General features: G+C 42.6%; 1 protein-coding gene across 1 annotated transcript in view; it reads right to left on the bottom strand.

Moving 5' to 3' along the window:
- TRPC7 (transient receptor potential cation channel subfamily C member 7) overlaps positions 1-21,998 on the bottom strand; it is a 128,754-nt gene that overhangs the window by 40,808 nt on the left and 65,948 nt on the right. Inside the window, exons 4-5 of the mRNA XM_070417151.1 lie at positions 12,471-12,635; positions 3,162-3,378 (exon numbers count right to left, since the gene is read on the bottom strand). Of these exons, the coding sequence (XP_070273252.1) occupies positions 3,162-3,378; positions 12,471-12,635 (382 nt within the window). The remainder of the gene's footprint in view (positions 1-3,161; positions 3,379-12,470; positions 12,636-21,998) is intronic.

The raw sequence follows: 21,998 nt of genomic DNA, 5'->3' as shown, positions 1-21,998 counted from the left end.
TGTAAAAGGAGCCTTCATGACATGATCTATTCCTGATGAAGAAATGACATGCATTGTGGAGAGGCTTCCTGCTTTTTAAGCTTGATGGCTTCCTGGGAACCTCTATTGTTGTTACACAGTCCTCTGATGAATGTCTCCACAGCCACAATCTCCAGCTGAAAAGCTTTAGCACAACCTCTTTCAACTACCCCAGCAAGAAAGATGGGTTTCTATGGTATGAACTGATGTTGGAGATTCTCAGGCTGGAGAGAGTGATGGTCTCTGGTTCATTTTATCCTCACATGGCAGAGAGGGGGGAGAGAGCTCTCTGGGTTATCTTTTATGAGTGCACTAATCCTAGTCATGAGGGTTTCACCCGTTTGATCCAATCACTTCCCAAAGGCCCTACCTCCTAATACCCTCACCTTGGGATTGGAATTTTAACGTATGAATTTTTAGGGACATAAAATTTTCAGCCCATGCAAAGTGCCGAGTGTACTAGGGAGAATCAGGATAGACTATGAGCTATGAAAGTGAGACCACAGCACTCAATCTGCAACAAGCTTTAATGTCCCTTGTGAACTTTAATGCCAAAAATTCCACTAAATGAGCCTTTGGTTACAGACTTGCCAGTTGATTACAAGCCCTTGGAAGCATGGTGTGCTTTTCTTCCTCTGCCCTTTGGATGAAAGTATTCTTCTCATCTCCCTCTGCCTATTGAGAGGTCCAGTTTAGAGATCATATTCCCAATTACTGTCAGTTTGGGCATTCTATAGGATACTCTCCAGCGGCTCTACTCTGTGGCTCTCTTAGGCCCGTGGTCGGCAAACTGCGGCTTGCAAGTCACATGCGGCTCTTTGGCCCCTTGAGTGTGGCTCTTCCTAAGCCTTAGGAGTACCCTAATTAAGTTAATAACAATGTACCTACCTATATAGTTTAAGTTTAAAAAGATTTGGCTCTCAAAAGAAATTTCAATCATTGTATTGTTAATATTTGGCTCTGTTGACTAATGAGTTTGCCAACCACTGTTTAGGCTATACCATTTGATTAGCACAGGCCATGTGCTGGGCTGTCTTTTCATGTATTTGTTCTTTTGTGATTTTGTTAATTGATGGCACACTTTGACCCTGAATGCATTTTGACTCAATGTTGTGAGCATAAAAGTAATGAAAATTATAACAATATTGAAATTTTATCACGAACACAAAGCTGGACTGGGATAAATAAAAGAAACACAATTGATCAAATTTTGATAATGCATAGTTCAATTTTTTCAGACTTTTCTACAGTTTTATTTTACTTAAAACATTCTTATCAAAGTCAGATATTTCTGATAGAAACCTTACAGTTTATAAATTGTAAATTTTTAGTTATAATTGACATACAATATGTTAGTTTCAGGTATAAAATAGTGATTAGATATTTACATATTTTGTGAAGTGATCACTATGATTAATTCTAATAAGAATCCGCCTCCACACATAGTTATTATGATATTACTATGTTCTCTATACTGTATTCTCTATTCTCTATCCCCGTGACTTTTTTATAACTGGCATTTTGTACTTGTTAGTCCCTTCACCCTTTTTTTCTCATACCTCTACCCTCCTCACATATGGCAACCATCAGTTTGTTCTCCGTACCTATGAGTCTGTTTCTGGTTTGTTTTGTTTTTTAAATTTCATGTGTAAGTGAAATCATACAGTATTTGTCTTTCTCTGTTCTATTTCACTTAGCATAATTACCTCTAGGTCCGTGGTCAGCAAACTGCTGCCCGTGAGCCACATGCGGCTCTTTGGCCCCTTGAGTGTGGCTCTTCCACAAAATACCACAAAATACCACATGCGGGCGTGCACATACAGTGCGATTGAAACTTCGTGGCCCATGTGCAGAAGTCGGTATTTTGTGGAAGAGCCACACTCAAAGGGCCAAAGAGCCGCATGTGGCTCGCGAGCCACAGTTTGCCGAGCCGCAGTTTGCTGACCACTGCTCTAGGTCCATCCATGTTGTTGCAAATGGCAAGATTTTATTCTTTTTTAAAAAATGGCTGAGTAACATTTCATTGTACACACACACAAACACCATCTTTAGCTTTTTGATGGATACTTAGAATATTTTCATATCTTGGTTACTTTACAAAATGTTGCAGAGAACATAGGGGTCCATTTATATTTTTGAATTAGTGTTTTGGATTTCTTTGGATAAATACCCAGAAATGGAATTTCTGGGTCATATGGTTATTCTATTTTTAATATTTTGAGGGATCACCATGCTGTTTTCCATATTGTCTGCACCAATTTACAATCCCACCAACAGTATATGAGGGTTCCTTTTTCTCCACATCCTCACCAATACTTATTTTTTTGTTGTCTTTATGATAATAGCTAAATATTAAAATTTATCGATCAGGTTTTGATTATATACAATATCACTTGATAATAGTTTTTGCAATTTTTCATTTCTTTGAAGTTTTCCATGTTAGGAAAATCTGTAACATATTTTGTCATGTACAATTTTAGCCATTGCCAGTTATATTTTATCTTGCTTATACTTTACTAGTAAAGGTTTTTTATGAGTTGGGCAAAGTGAGATAGCCTTTCTTAGCTAGTCATTTGGGAATGGGAACAATTTCCTTGCCAATTCCAGTGGCAGACATTGGCAGCACAAAATACCACCACAAAGAGGAATTTCACAGCTTCATTGCATTCATTAACACAAAAGATGAGAAAATGTAATGCTCCTAGCTTTTTAGATTCATATTAATCATGAAGATTCTACTATATATCAGTATTCAATGATAACAAAAGTATCTTTTTGCTATGTAATTTTATACTCTGTTTCAGAACTTGATTTCCTAAGCTTTCAGGAGACTATTGTTAAATGAGAAAAGTAGTATATTTTCCCATGCAAAGCCACTTTACACTCACTTTCAATACAGATATAATGAAAAGTACCTAACCATTTTTCCCCAACATTTACTTTCAAAATTGGGATTTATACTACAGATCTGTACGTCTTACACACCAGCACACAATGAAGTTGACTTTGACCTCTCTGTGAGTCATCACAATCCATTTTGCCTGCTGAGAGTGCACTTGAGAAAGAGAGGTTCAAAAGTCAGAGTTTAGTAATATCCTATTATAATTAGGGAGAAAGGATAGAAGATAGGGTGACTTGCTTACCTAACACCCACTTCATGATGAGCATTTCTGTCCAGGAGAATTGGGTGGTTTTCACTCTGAAGATCTGCTTTGGATAGTCTGTGAAGGTTTCATTGGGCAGGGTTTTGACACCTTCAAAGCGGTCTGATGCATTCACAACTAATAATCCCAAGAAGATTGTGAAAGAAACTGCATGGGCTACAAATTTCATGAAAGGGCTCCTTAGGGTTCGTCCTAGCTGGAAACAAAATACGTACAGACATGTTAAACTGGATACCCTAGGTGGGCTCATGCCTCTCTCTTTAAAACACTGCTTTTGCCAAATGTTGAATCAGGTCCCTCAACAGAAACTGCTAAGTGAACTCAGGTAACATTTGCTCTTGCGTTTTGTTGTTGTTTGTTTTTTTTAAAATATATTTTATTGGTTTTTTACAGAGAGGAGAGGAGAGGGATAGAGAGTTAGAAACATTGATCAGCTGCCTCCTGCACACCCCCGACTGGGGATGTGCCTGCAACCAAGATACGTGCCCTTGACCGGAATCGAACCTGGGACCCTTCAGTCCGCAGGCCGACGCTCCATCCACTGAGCCAAACTGGTTAGGGCTGCTCTTGCGTTTTTATGTGAGCTGCTGTTTGGCCAAATCTGTTTCATACTGAATTCAATTTTTCTTATTTGGAGGATTTAGTGTGAAAGTAGAAAGGAGTGGAACACACTCACTATCATCAGGTTATACTTTGACGGAACAGCTCCCCAGACACATGGATGTGAATTTTATGCCTTTCAAATCTGTGTCAATAGCATTCAGGATTAGAACAAACACAGAAGTCTTTAGATATATGCTATGTTGCTCTTTTGTCCATTTTCTTGACTTTTTACGTTTAGATTATTTGTTTTCTGGTAAATTTATTTAAAGTGTACATTTCTTCTAGGTACTGCTTTAGCTGTGTTTCTGTAAAACTTTGACTGTAGCTTTTTCTTTGATATTCAGTCATTAAATATTTTATAAATTCCTTCTTATTTCATTTTTAATTCTGAGGTTATTTAGTTGCCAGACATATAAGACTGTTTTCTGCTTTAAAAATTCTAATTTTATTGCAGCATGTTCACAGCTCATAGCCATGATATTACACTGAGATTTTCCTTGTGGCCTAGCACGTGATTAATTTGTGCAATTGTTCCGTGTGATGTGAACCTGAAATGATCCAAAAGATGCCCTGTTAAGGAGCAAATGTTGATCACATCTTTATTCCTTGCAGGCCATCCAAAGGCCACTTAGATGTCTGAGGACTAAACTGGGGGTAGAACAGTGAGTCTTTGCTGACCCTCATCGGTGATTCCCTTGAGTCTCTTTCAGGCCACTGCCATCATCCTCATCTAAGCACCAAGTCTTACCTAGCACCCAAGTGTACTGATTGATAAGCCAAGAGCAAAGAGGGAAGCCTTTTCTGAAGCTCAGTTCCTTCTCAGGGCAGATGTTCACTTAGAGCCAGTGACTGGTTAATTGAGGTCCACATCCTGCCTCATTCAAGAGTCCTAGAGTGAAATGTCACCCATGAGGTAGAGTGTTGGTTTGGTAGAAGATCAACTACAGGGTTTCTCCAAGTAAAATTTTCCTCATTATGACTGTGCTGAACACAATATTTATAAATCAGATGGCTTGATAATGTGCTTCAGTATGGTAATCATCTATTTTCATTATGCTAGTTATTTGTGTAACATGATTTATTAAGACTCCCATGTCATAGAACCCACGTATTTACCTATTGAAAAATTTTAAAAAGGTAGTTTTTATCTTATTTAAAAAACTGCATTCAAGTCCAGCATTGGGAAGCCCTGCTTGTGCTAGAGAACACTTGTTTGGATTTGCCTGCATCACAACTTGTTATATGGCAGCAGAATAAGCTCAGAAATGGAAAAAGATGACCAGAAAACCACTGGGCCCATAAACATCTGAGACATGGCTTTTCTTTGTAATGTTTATCTTTCTTTTTTTTTTAAAAAAAATATATATATATATATTTTTTAATATATTTTATTGATTTTTTACAGAGAGGAAGGGAGAGAGATAGAGAGTCAGAAACATCGATGAGAGAGAAACATCGCTCAGCTGCCTCCTGCACATATCCTACTGGGGATGTGCTCGCAACCCAGGTACATGCCCCTGACCAGAATCGAACCTGGGACCCTTCAGTCCACAGGCCGACGCTCCATCCACTGAGCCAAACCGGCTCCAGCATGTTTATCTTTCTTATTTACAAAACAGAGATGGTGGACTATTTTTGGCCATAAGTAGATACGCTAAATTCAGAATGCAGAGATTAATATAAAGACAAGTATTTCACATAAATTCAGTAAAACATGAAATTAAATCAAATCTCATTTTGATTTATATGATTTCAAGTAGCAAGTTTGAAATTTTTAATACTTTAGGTGACTGTTGACATATTGGAGTCCTGTTTCCCAAATAAGACACTGGGACACTAGGTGTATCCAGGAGACATCCTTAAGTAGTCAACACATTGCTTATTGTCACTGTGTCCTTGCTGGTGTGTGGTGAGAGGCAAGAGAAGATGGAGAATGTAGGGTGGGGAGTGGGTTGTGGGGAGAGGGAAAGTTGAAGAGGGGATAAGGGACACTAGCTCTTGTGTGTCCCAGCGAGGCCCCAGAAATATCAGAAAAAAAAAAGATTTGAAACATAGAGATAGACATAGCTCTAAAAGGATTGATGGCTAAGTTTCCTCCATCCTTTACAGTGATTTATTTTTTTTATTTTATATTTTTGTTGATTTCAGAGAGGAAGGAAAGGGAGAGATAAAAACATCAATGATGAGAGAGAATCAATGATTGGCTGCCTCTCACATGCCCTACACTGGGGATCGAGCCTGCAACCCGGGCATGTGCTCTGACAGGGAATTGAACCGTGACTTCCTGGTTCATAACTCTACGCTCAACCACTGTGCCATGCCAGCTGGACTACCAGTGATTTCTTTGTAACATCCTGTGGTTTCTAATAACTACCTGGTTGAGGAGGTGGGGATGAATATCTTTCCATCTTCTCACCTGGGTGACTTACCTGATTGCAGGAATATGCATGCAGCTGTACCTAAGCTAGCCTTGAAATTCCTTGGGAGAGCTGGTTTGAGGAACTTAATGTTGTCTTTGTTACTTCCTTTTATTGTTATTTTCTGACAGAAGTTGCATCTGTAAAATTACAATATCTACAGACAACCATAAGAAAAAACCCTGATAAGGCCTGCTATGATTTGGAAGATGAGCTTGTGCTCAGTTCCCACTTGATCTAGGCCAGTGGTCGGCAAACTCAGTCAACAGAGCCAACTATCAACCGTACTTCCTCAAAATAGACTATACGTGCGCCCGCATGTGGTATTTTGTGGAAGAGCCACACTCAAGGGGCCAAAAAGCCGCATGTGTCTCATGAGCCGCAGTTTGCCAACCTCAGATCTAGGCTGTAAGGAAGAAATGTGAGGTTAGGCATTGATGCTCCTTTCCTAATTATCTTTTGAGTTTGAATGTGTCTTTTTACTGGTAAAACTGTGATAAAGGTCAGATGAAATCAAGTTATTTCAATAATTTTCTTTCTTTGTGTGACATTTCTTAATTGTCTCTCAAAGGTAATTTTTGAAGCAAATTATATTTGGGAAAACCTCCTTCTTTCATAAGGCCCGGGTGATCCAAAAGGAGGAGAAAAGTCAACTAATATATGCCAGTGGCTCTCAGCTGGGAATCATTAAAGCTGGGTGAGGCAACAGCATAGGTGTCAAAAGAGATGGCAGAGCTTTGGGAGATGTAGGACTTGGCCTGCTCTCCCTGGAGTGCAAAACTCATTAGTCTGACACATGAGTTCAGCAGCTCTGTCATTACTTGGACCATACCAGCTAAGAACTTACCAGGAAATCCAAGCTTGTAATAGTTAAGTCTGGCTCACCCCAAACTTTCTGGGCACTATTCTTTTACTCTGGGAAGTATATGAATGTGAGAATAACTGAGTAGCACTCCTGAATTACCTCCAAATGAACTGCATTTATGAGCCCTCAGGGTCAGGCACCTGCTTCTACTGGTAAGCTCATCTGTGTTCCTGGAACCTGGCTCTTCACCCTAACCCCAAGTGTATGCACCTAACTGGCCCTGGTGTCCATATGCCTGTAGAAAAGGCCAGGACTGCAGTAAAGCACACAGAGTGTTTCCAGCATCTCTCCCCAGTCTGTGATATCAAGAATCCCTTTCACCAAGTGCCACCCTCACTCATCGCCAGTTGCCAATGGCCTCAAGTAAGGGCTCAGAGTACAAGTTGTAAAGGTGAATGGAGAAAAACTTTAGATTAAGTATTTCAAAAAGAAATACCTTCAAGCTGGAATGGTTCTCACATTTTAGAGAGATCCCAGTTAAATTAGTGGCAGTTTCTTTAGAACGCTCCCTCCTGTCTTTGAGGTGGGAACTGTTCCCTAGGAGTTTATAATCAGGGTCCTCTTACATTACCATGTGAATCCACCTGTCATCCTGGCGACTGACTGAAGAGGTGCTGAGTAATAGTGGGATTTCAAAGGTAGGGGTTCCGAGGAAGAAAAGGAAGGAATAGTAAGTTTTTATTCCTCCCCTTTAGTTAGTCCGGCCAGCCTGGCTCAGTGGTTGACCTATGAACCAGGAGGTTATGCCTGGGTTGTTGGCTCGATTCCCAGTGTGGGCATGTAGGAGGCAGCCAATCAGTGATTCTCTCTCATCATTGATTTTTTTATTTTATTTCTCACTCCCTCTCCTGTCTGAAATCAATAAAATAAGGTCAGTTAGTCAGCAGCTAAGATGTTTGCATTCAGCATTGAAGGTTGTAATGCTGCTGATGTAACTGGGTGGGGTTGGGAGGAAGGTTGGTATGAGTGTGTGCGTGTGTGTGTGTGGGCATGTGTGCAGTGGGTAAGTAAGGTCAGGTTTCTGAAGCCAGAGAGCCTGGGTTTAAATCACAGCTCCATAGTTTTTGGCAAGTTACTTAATCTCTTTGTGTCTCAGTTTCTTCATCTGTAAAAATTGGGATGAAATAGTACTTAATGCACAAGGTTGACATAAGGAATGCATTATTTTAATATGTGCAAAGCAGAACAGTTACTGGCACATTGTAAGCACTCAGTACGTGGCACTGGAAGGGCTGAGGCAGTTCCCTTAAGGGGAAACTTAAACTTGACTGACTCTTGAGAAACTTATATGTAAGGGTTCACAAAAGGAGACTTACATAGTCCTTATGTATTTATGTCACAAGCCTTTTACTCTCTATGTGCAACATGTTTCTGAGCACTGGAGGTGATGGAGATGAAACAGGCTATACGATTGGTCCTTCCCTTCAAAGCTGCTGGTTTGCCAGTCGGGAGAGACAGGCTGAATGCTATGAAATAGATGAAAAGGTGGGGAGAGAGTGCTGCAGGTGTCACACTGGCCTGGGCATGGAAGTGATCAACCTTCGGGCACTCTTAATCTTATCCCACAGGTAATGGTGATGGACTCTCCTTTTGGATTTGAGGACAGAAGCTTTTGTAACAAAGGAGCACAACTCTTATTTCCTAGCACAAATTTCCTCTCTGTGGCAATGCTTCAAAAATTGCATTATGATTTTTTAAAATCCAATGTAGCTTTGGTAGAGGCAAATGAGGGAGACACAGAGGCCATTGGAGGCACTATCCTCCCCTGGTTGACCCTGGACCATGTTTCAAACTATTTTAGCTTTGGAAAGGCAAAACAGGGATTCTCAAAAGCTGTAAAATCGCCCATGCCTTCCTGACTAGATTTAAAAACATTTTTATTGTTGAAAATATTATAGATGTCCTCCCCCGCCCACCCCACCTTGACCCCAACACCTGGTTTCCACCCCACCCCAGGCCTGCATCACCCTATTGTCTGTGTTCATGGGCAATGCATATATGCATATAAGTTGTTTGGTTAATCTCTTCCCATCTTCCCTCCCACCCCCACCCCCTACATACCACCACTAGACGTTTTTGTTTGGAATGGGGCTGAGGATTGGGGGCAACAACTAACACTTTGATCTTTCTGCAAGCAAGAGTAATGTGGCAGTAAGCATTGATAGATTGCACTCTGCAAAGACATCAGGTGGGGTCCACAGTTGTTTACAGTTCTCCTGCCTGAGTCCTGGACTAATTTATAAAGACAACGGAACAGTAAAGGTTAACAGGTAACAAAGGAAGTCAGCTTCCCCTTTTGCACTTTTATAAATAGGACTTATGTGGTTCTGCAACACTCTCATGATGCTGACTTCTGTCCCAGTCTACCTGCCATTGAGACACTGAGCCCCTGAAGATGGCTGTTATTCTTTCAGTTGTCAGATTTTTAACAGGCAAAAAACCTAAAATATGAATCAGAAGGGAAAAACAAAGGATGGAAAGTAGCCTAATCAGTTATCAAAGCCCTTTGGCATTGGGGCCCTTGTTGAGAGCTCTCTAGGAAAAGATCTACTTGAGAGCACCCATGTGGATAAAGAACCCACTGGCCCCTCAGGGGCTGCCTGAACTCACCTATGTTGGTTTTATAATGAGAAATGATTTAAAAAATCACTGATCTGTTTATTGACCCTGACAAACCTCTCCAGTGCTCCAGACCTGCAGTTATCACCATGTGTACACATTGGTGACTTAGTCATCCTCTTCACCCACCAGATCAGTAAGCTGAACTCCTGTTGATACCCTTAATCTTATTATCTTATTTGACTGTCTTTCTTAGAGACCCTCAGAAACTTATGTAAAAGTAGAATTGACAGCCTTGGGAATTCAATCGGAAATAAGTGATGAGGTGATTTGGCAGGCCAATCAAGTAATTTTGACAGCAACTACTAGGAAGTAAATACGCCATTAAGTTGGAAGCAGAAATCTCAGTATTTATTAGACATTGATAGACAGTAGCTGGTTGATGAGATTTAGCAGTGAGATTTTATGAATACGTAATTTCTTTGAGGGAGGTGTAATATCTTGACCATTTTATCTCTCCTTTGGCTGCATCGGAGCAAGTTTAAAAAGCTGTTTACTGAGGGACTCTTCTCTTGGAATAAGCATTGCTACCAAAAATTATCTCATGCCATAGGCTAGGACTTGTCACTCAGCTGTGTACATACCCTCCACTGCATTGAGCTCTGACTTGGAGCACAGAAGGTGCACAAACACTATAATGGCTTAATGACCAGTTTCTTTATCTTGAGTGGTCTGTTTCTTAGTCTTAGTGGAAGTTCTAGGAGTACCAAATGTCAATCAGACATGCATGAGAACAGAGAGGAAGCCCCAACCATTGTGCCAAACTTCCCTGCAATCATTTCTTCTAGAATGTTCCAGAAGACTGCTATATCTTGGACCCCTATGTTCCATGGTAGCATCAATCTCTTAGAGTTACTGAGCTACAAGAAAGTCCAAAATCCCCTCCTGCAGTGTGATTTTGGCTAAGGTTCTTCTCAGTCCTACTAGAAAGTTAGCCATTGGCATATAATATCTTTGTGAATATTTCCTCGGGCAGGCAGAAGCCAACCAATTTGATGGTGTTGGCTAGTCCCAGCTTCCTGGAAGCAGTCACTTTTAGTTTTACAGTAAAGTGATGTTGACAGTGTTTTGTTCACCAAGTGGTTGTTATTTTAATGATTGAATATCCTAGAATAAGTTTGGGGCTCAGAGAGTGTGGAGGCAAGCATCCCCACCCATTTAGGCTCTGGGCAAAGGCAATGATAATTTGTAGAACAGACGAGATAATTCCAGTATGAAAATCTGTGCCTAAAACCAATGACCAGCTCTAATCCAGCTTTAAATCTTGTTCATTTTTTTCACTCACTGTACTTTTGAACACCACAGATATTCGGTATGAGGACTTCTATTTATTTGTTTATTTTAAATATATTTTTATTCATTTCAGAGAGGAAGGGAGATGGAGAGGGAGATAGAAACATCAATGATGAGAATCATTGATCACTTGCCTCCTGCATGCCCCCCATTGGGGATCGAGCCCAAAACCCGGGCATGTACCCTTGACCAGAATCGAACCCAGGACTCTTCAATCTGTAGGCCAACGCTCTATCCACTGGGCAAAACCAGCCACGGTAGGAATTCTATTTTTAATGCCATTCTGCAGAGGAAGGAGTTTGAGTCCTAACCCTTCTCTGTGACACCCCTCCTAACTAAGGCAGTCAGTTCCATGCCTGCCTGCTTAAGTGGCCTCATCAACAGTCCTTAAGTCTTGGACCCACCATCCTGGCATGAGTTCCCTCTTGGCGGAGTTGACAAGAGGATCCATTTACTGATGACACTTTTATTAACTGCATTAGCTGATCATATTTGCTGTGGAACTAATCTCCCTGTAGTCATATTTCTTCTACTAAATGTTGATTACTTAAGCTTAATTCCTTTTTTAATATATCACTAGGTACATGCAGCTTTGGAACCTTTAATGGCCATCTTAACCCATGACATTTATTTGAAAAAATTTTGCATGGTTCAGTCTTATAGGTGCTAACTCTTATCTGAAGCTGGAGTGACTGCTGGTGCTTTCTGTGACTGTGGATCAAATGACTGGGCTGTAGGGATGGCAGCTTGTGTGTGTGGCAGTTTGGGACCCGCAGGTTCCACTGCTTTCATTACCATTGGCCACCAGATACTTCCCCTTCCTTGTGAGAAAAGAACCCAGTTTTGTACCTTTTAATCTCTTCTCTGTCCTTTGTATTTTTCCTTTTTGTGACCTAATTGACTGTCCATGGGGGCCAGACCCAATCAAGGAAGCCAAGGAAACTGGGAAGATGTTGACATGGATCTGCAGTGCCCCTGCAGGAGCTGCATTTGACTCTCAGTTAACTAGTTATTTCTCTTTTCTGAACCTACTTCATTAAGTGTATGCATCCTACTGTAACTGAGGGAGTGAAATGAGATATTCCATGAAAAGGGCTTACTTAGCAAAGGAAAAGTATTCAGTAAGTGTTGGCTATTCCTCTTTTTATAATTATAATTATTACTGTGGGTTTGGAGGACATGTTGAGGATATTGCATAATTAGAAGAGGAAAGTGCCTTTTTTCCCTCTCTGATCTGTTATTGATCAGATTGTCTCACATGTTTAAAATTTCCCATTTTATCGTACCTCTCTCTTAAAAAAAGATGGTTGAAAGAAAACAGATCTTAACATTCCCTCTAATGTGGTTTTCTACTTTTGCTAGGTATCTTAGATCTATTTTCTTTAAATGTGAAAAATGATCAGCTGCTTATTTGAACAAAGTGGACTTCAGTCTTGCTAAGTAGAGAGAGAAGATAGAACCGCGAAGACATGCACCTTAAGCAATCTGTACCTTGCTGCACGGAGCAATCCAATAGGCTATGGCGAGAAAAGGGAGGCCTAGGGAGACTCCAAAGACAGCCAGGAATTTCACAGCAATAGACTGTTGACGTAAGCCTGAGAGATTTTCATACCACATGGTAAGCAATTGCTGCTGACAGTTAGGATGAGCAACGAACTGTAAAAACAAAACAAAAACAAAAAACAAAATGCAAACAGGAAATGACATCAGTAGCACTTAAACAGTATACGACTTATGAGTAGCTTGGGGCTGAAATGTTCTACTTGGGGGTTGCCTGTGCGTTAGAGCAGGAGCATCTGGGTCAGGTACTTGCTGGGTCCTTCTAATTTGGGGATGCTGGGGGTCTTTGTACAGTTGCCAGAGCCCTCACAGGACTGGCTACATCAGTGCGTGGCAAACTGAGGACTCAGAGAAGTCTTAGACACAGAAAATGACAGCTGGCTTCTAGGTAAATGATTATCTCCAATCCAGGGAGACTTCTTTCTGGGTGGAGTTCATCTGGGAGTCAACATGAAAGAATGGATGGAGCATGAATGGGGTTTTGGAGTCCACATGGGTTTGAGTTTTGTTTTACCGTTTACTAGCCTCGTGACATTGGTTCAGCTACTTCACCTCTCTGAACCTCAGATTGTCATCTGTAAAACAGAGTCTGTCATAATGTCTTATAGAATTAAATGAGATATTGTAGAAAGCTTCCCCTCTCTATTGCTATGTAGTTTTTTTTTTTTAAAAAAAGCACTGGCAGTGTTTCTGGAGGACTTGGTACTCCTCAGTATTTCACCACTGAATTCCAGTGGTGTTTGGCTTGGGTTGGTGGACTCTTTGTGGTATGCTGGAACACTGACACATTGTATCCCCCTACAGTAGCTTCTAAAACCATCTCCCTCTCTTGGAATTGCCCAGGTTACATGGCTGACCTCTTGTGGCCATTTTGTATTGTTGAACTCAGCCCTTTGGATAGAGCTTATTGGACTGGGGCGGGGGTGGGGAGGGGTGGGGATGGGGGGGCCTTGACTTATACAGGGTCCATCAGGTTTTCTCACCAGGGTATTGGAAACTATGATTGGAAGAGAAGGCAGTCTCTCTATTTCCAGGGGTGTTAACATGTAACCTGGGGAGATCTGGGCAGACATTTTCCACTGTGTGGACTAAATAGCAAAACATGCCAGTTTAAAGGGGAAAAAAGAATTAAGTGAAGAAAGAGGCTCAGATAGTGTCTGACCCTCTCGAGCCCAGCTCCACTCTGCCCACGTGGTCCATGAGACACCTCTGGATTCACCCTTTTTCTGCTTGATCCAGCAAATTGACTTCAGTTGCAACCACACATTCTTTTTCTGCAAATATTTGGTGTACTTGGTCAATTGTTAGTTGATTCTGAGTCCTGACCCATGGAAACTGGTAATAGGCAATATTTAAGTATTTTGTGAGAACACAGTTTACATTTGAGAAAATTATACTCATTTGGTTATTTTCTTCCTGCGACAGGAGAAAGCCATTATGTGCTTTGGTAGCCCTGCTCTTTAGCCCTACTCAGCATAGGAGCTGGGTGGGACCCATGGACTAGAGCAGATAGACCCAGCATTCTTCAAAGGGGTTGAGTTTCCATCTGATTACCCTGGAGTATAACATGCTGGTTTTCATCTCATTTGCTTCATTAGGTTTTATTTTATTTTATTTATTTGTTTATTTTTAAAAAATATATTTTATTGATTTTTTACAGAGAGGAAGGGAGAGAGATAGAGAGTTAGAAACATCGATGAGAGAGAAACATCGACCAGCTGCCTCCTGCACATCTCCCACTGGGGATGTGCCCGCAACCCAGGTACATGCCCTTGACCGGAATCGAACCTGGGACCTTTCAGTCCGCAGGCCGAGGCTCTATCCACTGAGCCAAACCAGTTTCGGCACTTCATTGGGTTTTAAAGAGGACATGTACAATAATTCCTGGGAAACATTCCCTTTTCATTATAAGAACAATATAAATAAAGCCATTTTTAAAAATGCTCAATGCAGATGGCAACACATTCTTGTTTCTGGTTTCTGGGAACTCAGCAGCAGCCAAGTGACCTGTGAGGTCACTATCAAAGGTTTATTTGGCTCTGCAGTGTCCCCTAATCTAATCTAATAAAAGACAAACATGCAAATTAACCATACCTTTGCTACACCTTAATCCATGCCCACCAGCCAATCAGAGCGACTATATGCAAATTAACCCAACCAAGATGGCGGCCGGCAGCCACGGAGCTGAAGCGAGCAGGAAGCTTGCTTGCTCCAGTGATGGAGGAAGCCAAGCTTCCCTCCTGCCACGGCCTGGCTGTGAGCTCCACTCAAAGGAACAAAGTTGCAATTATAGAAAGTAAATAAACCCCAGGTATCTGCTTTCAGCCACGGCTATGGAGCTGGAGCGAGCAGGAGCCAGCTCTCAGCTCCACTGAAGGCAACAAAGTTTCAATTATAGAAGGTAAATAAATCCCAGAATAAAAAAAACAAAAAAGGAGAGGCTGGGAGCTTCTGTCGCTGACGGGCTTGGTCAGGGGACCCCCACCCTGAAGGGGGTGTGACCAGCCTGCAAACAGCCATCAGCCCCTCACCCAGGATGGCCAGGCACCCCAGTGGGGACCCCACCCTGAAGGTGGTGTGACCACCCTGCAAACAGCCATCAGCCCCTCACCCAGGATGGCCAGGCACCCAAGCAGGACCCCCACCCTGATCTGGGACACCATTCAGGGCAAACCAGCTGGCCCCCACCCGTGCACCAGGCCTCTATCCTATATAGTAAAAGGGTAATATGCAAACTGACCCTAACAGCAGAACGACTGGGAATGACTGGTCACTATGACACACACTGACCACCACGGGGCAAATGCTCAATGCAGGAGCTTCCCCCTGGTGGTCAGTGCACTCCCACAGGGGGAGCTCTGCTCAGCCACAAGTCAGGCTGATGGCTGCCAGTACAGCGTTGGTGGTGGGAGCTTCTCCTGCCTCTTCAGCAGCGCTAAGGATGTCCGACTGCAGCTTAGGCCTGCTCCCCACTGGCAAGTGGACATCCCTCGAGGGCTCCCGGGCCCTCCAATCCCCTGGGCCTAAGCCAGCAGATGGTCATCCCCCAAGGGGTCTCAGACTGTAAGAGGGCACAGGCCAGGCTGAGGGACCCCCCCCCCCCCCCCCACTGAGTGCACAAATTTTTGTGCACCGGGTCTTTAGTAATACTATAATTCAAACATCAGCTACAAATGAGGCTTTGTTGAGTAGCTTTATACATAGTAACCCCATAGCAATGATTATTCTTGACCCAGGTAGGAACCCCAGCCCAGCAGCCGATATGCTTTCCTGTGTCCTTTCTGGATCACAGAAAAGTGGAGCAAGCAAGACAATCATATGAATGTTTAGGTAATTCTGAGAGCCTGGTCACAACACAGGTGCCACAGAGGGATGGCGAGTGTGGGGGTGTAATCAGTTTTGTTTTCAATAGCCAACCTTCTCTAGGTGTTGCAATGGCCTTGCTCTGGAGAAGTGGACAGTCTGATTAGACAGTGGGACATATGCCCATAAAATAGCAGAAGACCATGTGGATGTGTAATGGCTCCCTGCACTGTAGCTGCTCTGGCAGGGCTCCAGTCCTAATTCCCCCCATTGGCCTCTTCGTCTGTGTCTGGGAGAGTCCATCCTTGTTGCTTCTGCTGCCTCCTGCAAATAACTCAGCAAGACTGATTAGGCAGCAGAGCTGGAGGGGAGGGCACAGTGGAAACCATTCCCATTTGCTCTTGTCTTCCTTGGAGGAAGATGGTGGTCCCTACTAAAACAAGTGGGCTCTCTAAGGACTCAGTCCTTCTCTGATGAGATCTTTGTTAATTTCCACAGCTAAAATTCCCCCTCCATAATGAAACAACCTAGCTCCAAATATACTATTTATTTGTTTACAGATTTTATACTCTAATGCTTCCAGAAAGCTGACAGTAGCAGGTAGCTAGATGAAGCCCAAATTGTTATTTTTATATGGGCACTTTTCTGTAATTGTGGCAGGCCTTCATGACAACTTCATGACATAGAGTTCAATGTGTATCAAAGGATTTTTTCTACTGTGCTTTTGAAGCACAGAGAAATATCATCACTGAACCAAGGAAGATGAGAGTCACATGAGACATACCATCACGATACAAAGAACACCATAGCCAAAAGGGCACTCAGCCACAGAACAAATGCAGAAAGAATTCCTGGGGGCCAGGTTGGGGCATGGGCATGATTCTTAAAAGCAGGGTCAGAGAAGAACAGATGGAAGAAAAGCATACAGCTAGAATAAAATTGGAACTCAGAAAACTGTTATTGTCTTGGGCCTGATTTCTTTGGCATCTAGCACACAGAAGGATGCAACAGTCAAAGGCTGAGTGACACCAAGAGCTTTGCCTGGCTATTTATGCCTCTAAAACATCTGGATTGAGGTCATGGTATGCATTTATGAAAGTTATTCTAGGGAAAACTGATGTAACCACCTCCATTTTCCCAGTGACATGATTCACATTCTTCATAGGGAATGTGTAATGCCCGGAGCTGAGAATCTGCTAAGGTGGGCTTATATGGAGCTAAGCAGCCTCAAGAGAGCATAAATCAAACCACATTCACCATTGTGATGGATTGTTCAGAGAACTGGGCAGGGAGCAGGGGGAAAGCTAAGAGAAGTTAAACTGCAAAGAGCGAGAGCAGGAATCTCAGAGACAGAAGTCCCTATAATGGGAAAGGAGACTAGTGGGATGAGCTAGACTGGGAAATGATCTGAGAGTCAGAGGGACCAGGATGTATGTGGCTGCTGGTTCTTGAATCCTCCCAAGCCAGTTATTCTGGTGGCACATTTGACCAGCTTTTATGGTTAATATAACAACATTTCTACCCAAAACTAATTTCTGATAACATCGCACCTGAATTTCTTGTTTCTCCCAGACCCTAGTGACATAGTGTGAGAGTATAATGCTGGCATAGGGGAACTCTTGGATATATTGGCCAAATCTTGGCTGTTACTTTGCTTTTAATTTATTGATGGCCAAGGGAAAACCATTTCCTTAACTTTCTTCTCCACTTTATATTCATTCACAAGGAAATATCTGACATTTTAAGAATAGTTGAAGAGCTATAATCATTCACTAACAATTGAGTAATTTTAGGGTTGTTTCATGGGATGTTAACACCCTTGGGACAGATACTCACATTATAACAGGGTCTAAGACTTTCCTGATGGGGGCATGGTTAGGTGCATGGACTGGTGCAAGGCTGCCTGGTTCAAGTCCTGGCCCTGCCACATGCTGGCTATGTGCTCTTTTGTCATTGGTTCTTCTATGCTTAGCTTCCCTCTTCTGTAAAATGAGGCCAGTATGTAAAATGTAACTATACTCAGTTAGCTGAGTATTTGTAAAGTGCTTAGAACAACACCTGGCAAAGAGTAAGCACTATATTCGTATTTGATGAATAAAAGTGAGCCCATGACTTTCTGTTCCTTTCCCATTTTTTTCTCTCTTACTCTTTTTGTTTTCTTTTCACTCCCTATAGCACTGCTCTTTTGTTGACATCCATGTTATTTTAACAGATAATTTCTTGAAGTGTTAGTGCCTTTTGAAAGGTCCATGTAGGCCAACCAGGTGGGTTAGGCCACTCTATCCAATCCTTCCTTCTTCATCCTCCACTGAGGTGCAGCTTGATTTTTCCAGGCAATTAGCTCAAAATGGACTGGTCTCTGCTAGGGCAGCCAGGGCACCATCAGGTCCATTCAGCTGCACCCTGATTACGGAGCCCTCTGTCAAGGAGGAGCTGTGTAGGTTACTGAACCTGAGGAAGGCACTCCTCTTCCCCCTTGGCTGTTCCTCCCCCTCTACCTTAGAAGAGGGGAAGAGGGCTACATTTGAGCTCAGAGGCTTTGAGGCTGTGTGATTTCCATTAAGCACAGATTATTTTCTCTCTGACACTAGGCCTCATTTACAGAATAATATGTGGCAGTACATGATTTGCTAATAACTTAGCTGAGAAAGTTTTATGAAATCCAATGCTTATAGAGAAAATAACTTTCTTTTATACAGATAAACTATCAAAAGCCTCACTGAAATCTGATGGGACTGTGGTTAAGATTTTCCACTTATTTTCATTAGCTCATTATCAGCATTTGCTTATAGAAATCCTCCCCCCCACACACAAAACACACACACACACACAAAAACTGTTTACATAGGCAAAGGGAGACTGCCATTGTACCAGTCAAGTGGCTTTTCTTAGTGTGAACAGTCAATCTGAATTTCCTGTTTGGGGCATCTCATAAGATTGAGCTCAGTGGTGCTTTCCATCCCAGTAGGCTCCCTCTGGAATTCTCTTGATTTCATTGGCTTTGACTTTAGCCCTTCCTGGTCTTAGTTCTTTGTCATAAATAAAACAGTAAAAAGCAGACACTTATTTAGCACTCATACGGATCAGGCCTTGTCCTGAGCACAGTATTAACATCTTCTAATTGAATCCTCCTCAAACAATGAAGTAGGAATGGTTAACCCATTGTAAGCTGGTGGTCTGCGGCTTTTCAGATCTGTCTCCAGATCAGACATTTTCATCACTCCTTTGTATTGCTTCTCTCAACTCAAGTTTCCTGAATCTTTTCCAGGTCATACTACTGTCTCATTCTGTCTGCCAAGCAGGGGAGCATCTCTGTGACCCTGCAATTTCAGATGCTCACATGGTTTTTCAGCCCAATCCTGTGACTGGGCTGTATCCTGCTGGAGAGGACAGTTATCTCTACCTTCCCTCTTAAAGGCATTACACGTTCTGTGTTAATCCCATGTCCAATCCATTTGCACTGCTTGGGATGCATGGAAGGACTGAGGCATAGTTGGAGGAGGGGATTTTAGTTAAGGAGAAAGGAAGCAAGTGAAAGGGAATGAAGGAAGGTAAAACAAGAAGAGAACAGAGCTAAGGTGATAGAGTTTAAAATTGGACTTCCATCTCTGCTCCAGCTTGATTCCTGATCTTTTCCTTCCCATCTCTGGTCTCTGGCCAAAATCTAGTAGAGCTCTTCTCAGAGCCTGCCGCAAGCTTGACCATCTCTGAGCCTCTGCTCAGGGCATCTCTTGCTACCTGTTAGTGCTTTCTTTCTCATCTCCATTTATCCAAGTTTTGTCTAGCTCAATAACCATCTCTCCCAAGAAAGCTTATCCTACCCACTAAGGTGAGAACCTCTCCTTTTCTCCTCTCATGCAATTCTTAGTGTCTACCTTTTATTGAAGTTGTATGTCTGAATGATCCTCTACCAGAGAGAAAACTCCTGCAGGGCTCCTGTAGTTCGCAGTGAGTGGGTTCTCAGGAAGTACTGTTTGAATAAGTGGTGCAGCTGGAAATTTTCTGTGTTCAGACTGCAAACCTGGGGCCATCTGTAGGACCAGAGTGACTTTCCTTACTCATCGTCTCATTGTGTGCAGCACTCTGGCCATGTCACCACATCTGGAAGAGTCACATGGGTCCAAGAGGCTGAAAGTTTGCTTGCTTTCTTGGAGATATGATGGATATGTAAATGACTGAGTTCATGTCACCATTAAATTTATTTTCACTATTGGAGTGCTAGATTTGAAAACAATAACAATTTCATCCCCAAAGTCAATTGAACTAGGAGTTTAAAGCTCTTACCAGGAAAATAATCATACCATCATCTGAAGGGGTTGCTCAAGAACCAAGCCAAGGATGAGGGCAGGGGTTGGACTTAGTTCAAGGGGATTTTTGATTCCTTGTTTCATAAACATTGCCTCGGCCTCCCTCTCCTCACCTTTCCCCAGCACCACCTTAAAAATTCTCCATTTTTGAGCTGGAGAGCATTATGCTAAGTGAAATAAGTCTGTCAGAGAAAGATAAATATCACATGCTCTCACTCATTTGTGGATTATAATGAATAACATAAACCGATGAACAAAAACAGATGTAGAGACATAGAAGCATTGATCAGATGCTCAAAACTCAGAGGAAAGGTAGGGGAGGGTGGGGGTGAGGGAGAGAGATCAACCAAAGGACTTGTATGCATGTATATAAGCATAAGCGATGGATGTGGACAACAGGGGGTGAGGGTGAGGGCAGGATTGGGGGAATGAGGGGACATTGGGGGATAAGGACACATTTGTAATATCTTAATCAATAAAGGGGAAAAAAGAAAAAAACCCACAAAAAATTCTCCATTTTCTGATCACCTCTGAAATACATTCTCTTCATTGCCAGAAAATTGCATTTGGATCCTTGTACAGATATCTCGCTTGATTACAGACTTCCCTACCTCCTCTTCATTTGTGCACTCAAAAGTAGGACAGACCCTGGCATGCTTCTTAGTTCTTTCCACAGCTGGAGGTCCTGTTGGGCAGCTGCTCACTGAGCCATTCTGGAAATGTACTGGGCAGCAAGAGGAGATGGGCACTGCAGAAGGCTCTTCACTCCCATGGCGATTTGATAGCACTTACTGAGTTGAGTAGCTTGCTCTGTTCTCAAAGACAATTCTCTGTTCCTGTTTCTCAGGGACAGCAGGACACGAAAAACTCTCTCCCACCTCAATTAAGCAAACTTGCAACTTTCCAAAGGCTTATTCACACAAATGTCTCAAATTGGTAGGTTGCTCTGAGGACTCAGCAGCTTCTCCCTTGCCAGAGAAAGAAGGATTTTGAGGACAGTTGTTTGTGAACCACCTGCACTTCAGTCTTTAGGGTGCAGGGATCTAAACAAATAGTGCTGGACTTCTATAGTTGTGGGTAAGCCATTTCTCGAGGGCAGGCAGAGTGGCAGGCAGCCTTGGTTGGCCCTCCTGGAAGCAAATGCTAAGTGTGGCTTTCCAGGTTCATCAGGAGCCCTCCCGTAGTACTGAGCCCAGAGGGTGCTAACGAGGTGACTCATTTTACAGTCTAGCCATGTTATCATGGCCAGAGTCCCACGTGCTTTGGATGCCTGCCTATTATTAGGGCTCAGAGTAAGCTTCTAGCTGGCTCCAGATGGCTGCCTCTGTTCTTTCAAATGTCATTCTCCATACCTGGGCAGTGACTCTCTCTACCCCACGCAGGGCTCTGCCCTAGCCTGAAGCCAAAGGAGAAGTGGAAGCAGCTTCTAGCAGACCTTGGATTATCTTCAACTACTCACTTTTCTGAGCTTTCCCCTCCTGCCAAGCTGCCCAACATGCTGTTACCAAACATGGCCTATGTACCCCCACCTCACCTTCCACCCCATGTGTTCAAGGACAATCCATCCTGCTTCTCTCTGGTTTAATTCCTAATCAGTCTTTGAGACCCAACTTTTTTTCTATCTTAAGTCCTACCAAGTCCCTCAGCCCCCTGAGAGGTGTTGGACTCCTTTAGGTCCTATTCTGTGGTCTACTCACTTGGCAGTCATGGTTCATGGTCAGGTTGTGAATGGCTATACTACTGTGTTTACTTCTGATCTCTTTTGCTATTTTTTCTTTTTCTGTTATTTTTAAGCTCTTTGAGGGAACCAACTGTCTTTGCATCCCCAAGAGTATGCAGCCTTATGATT

This window comes from Myotis yumanensis, unplaced genomic scaffold (assembly GCF_028538775.1).
Source record: "Myotis yumanensis isolate MYYU_CA2020_CCGP unplaced genomic scaffold, mMyoYum1.0.hap1 SCAF_5, whole genome shotgun sequence".
In the NCBI taxonomy this organism is placed as follows: Eukaryota; Metazoa; Chordata; class Mammalia; order Chiroptera; family Vespertilionidae; genus Myotis; species Myotis yumanensis.
This window is presented reverse-complemented; position numbering and strand designations above follow the sequence as displayed.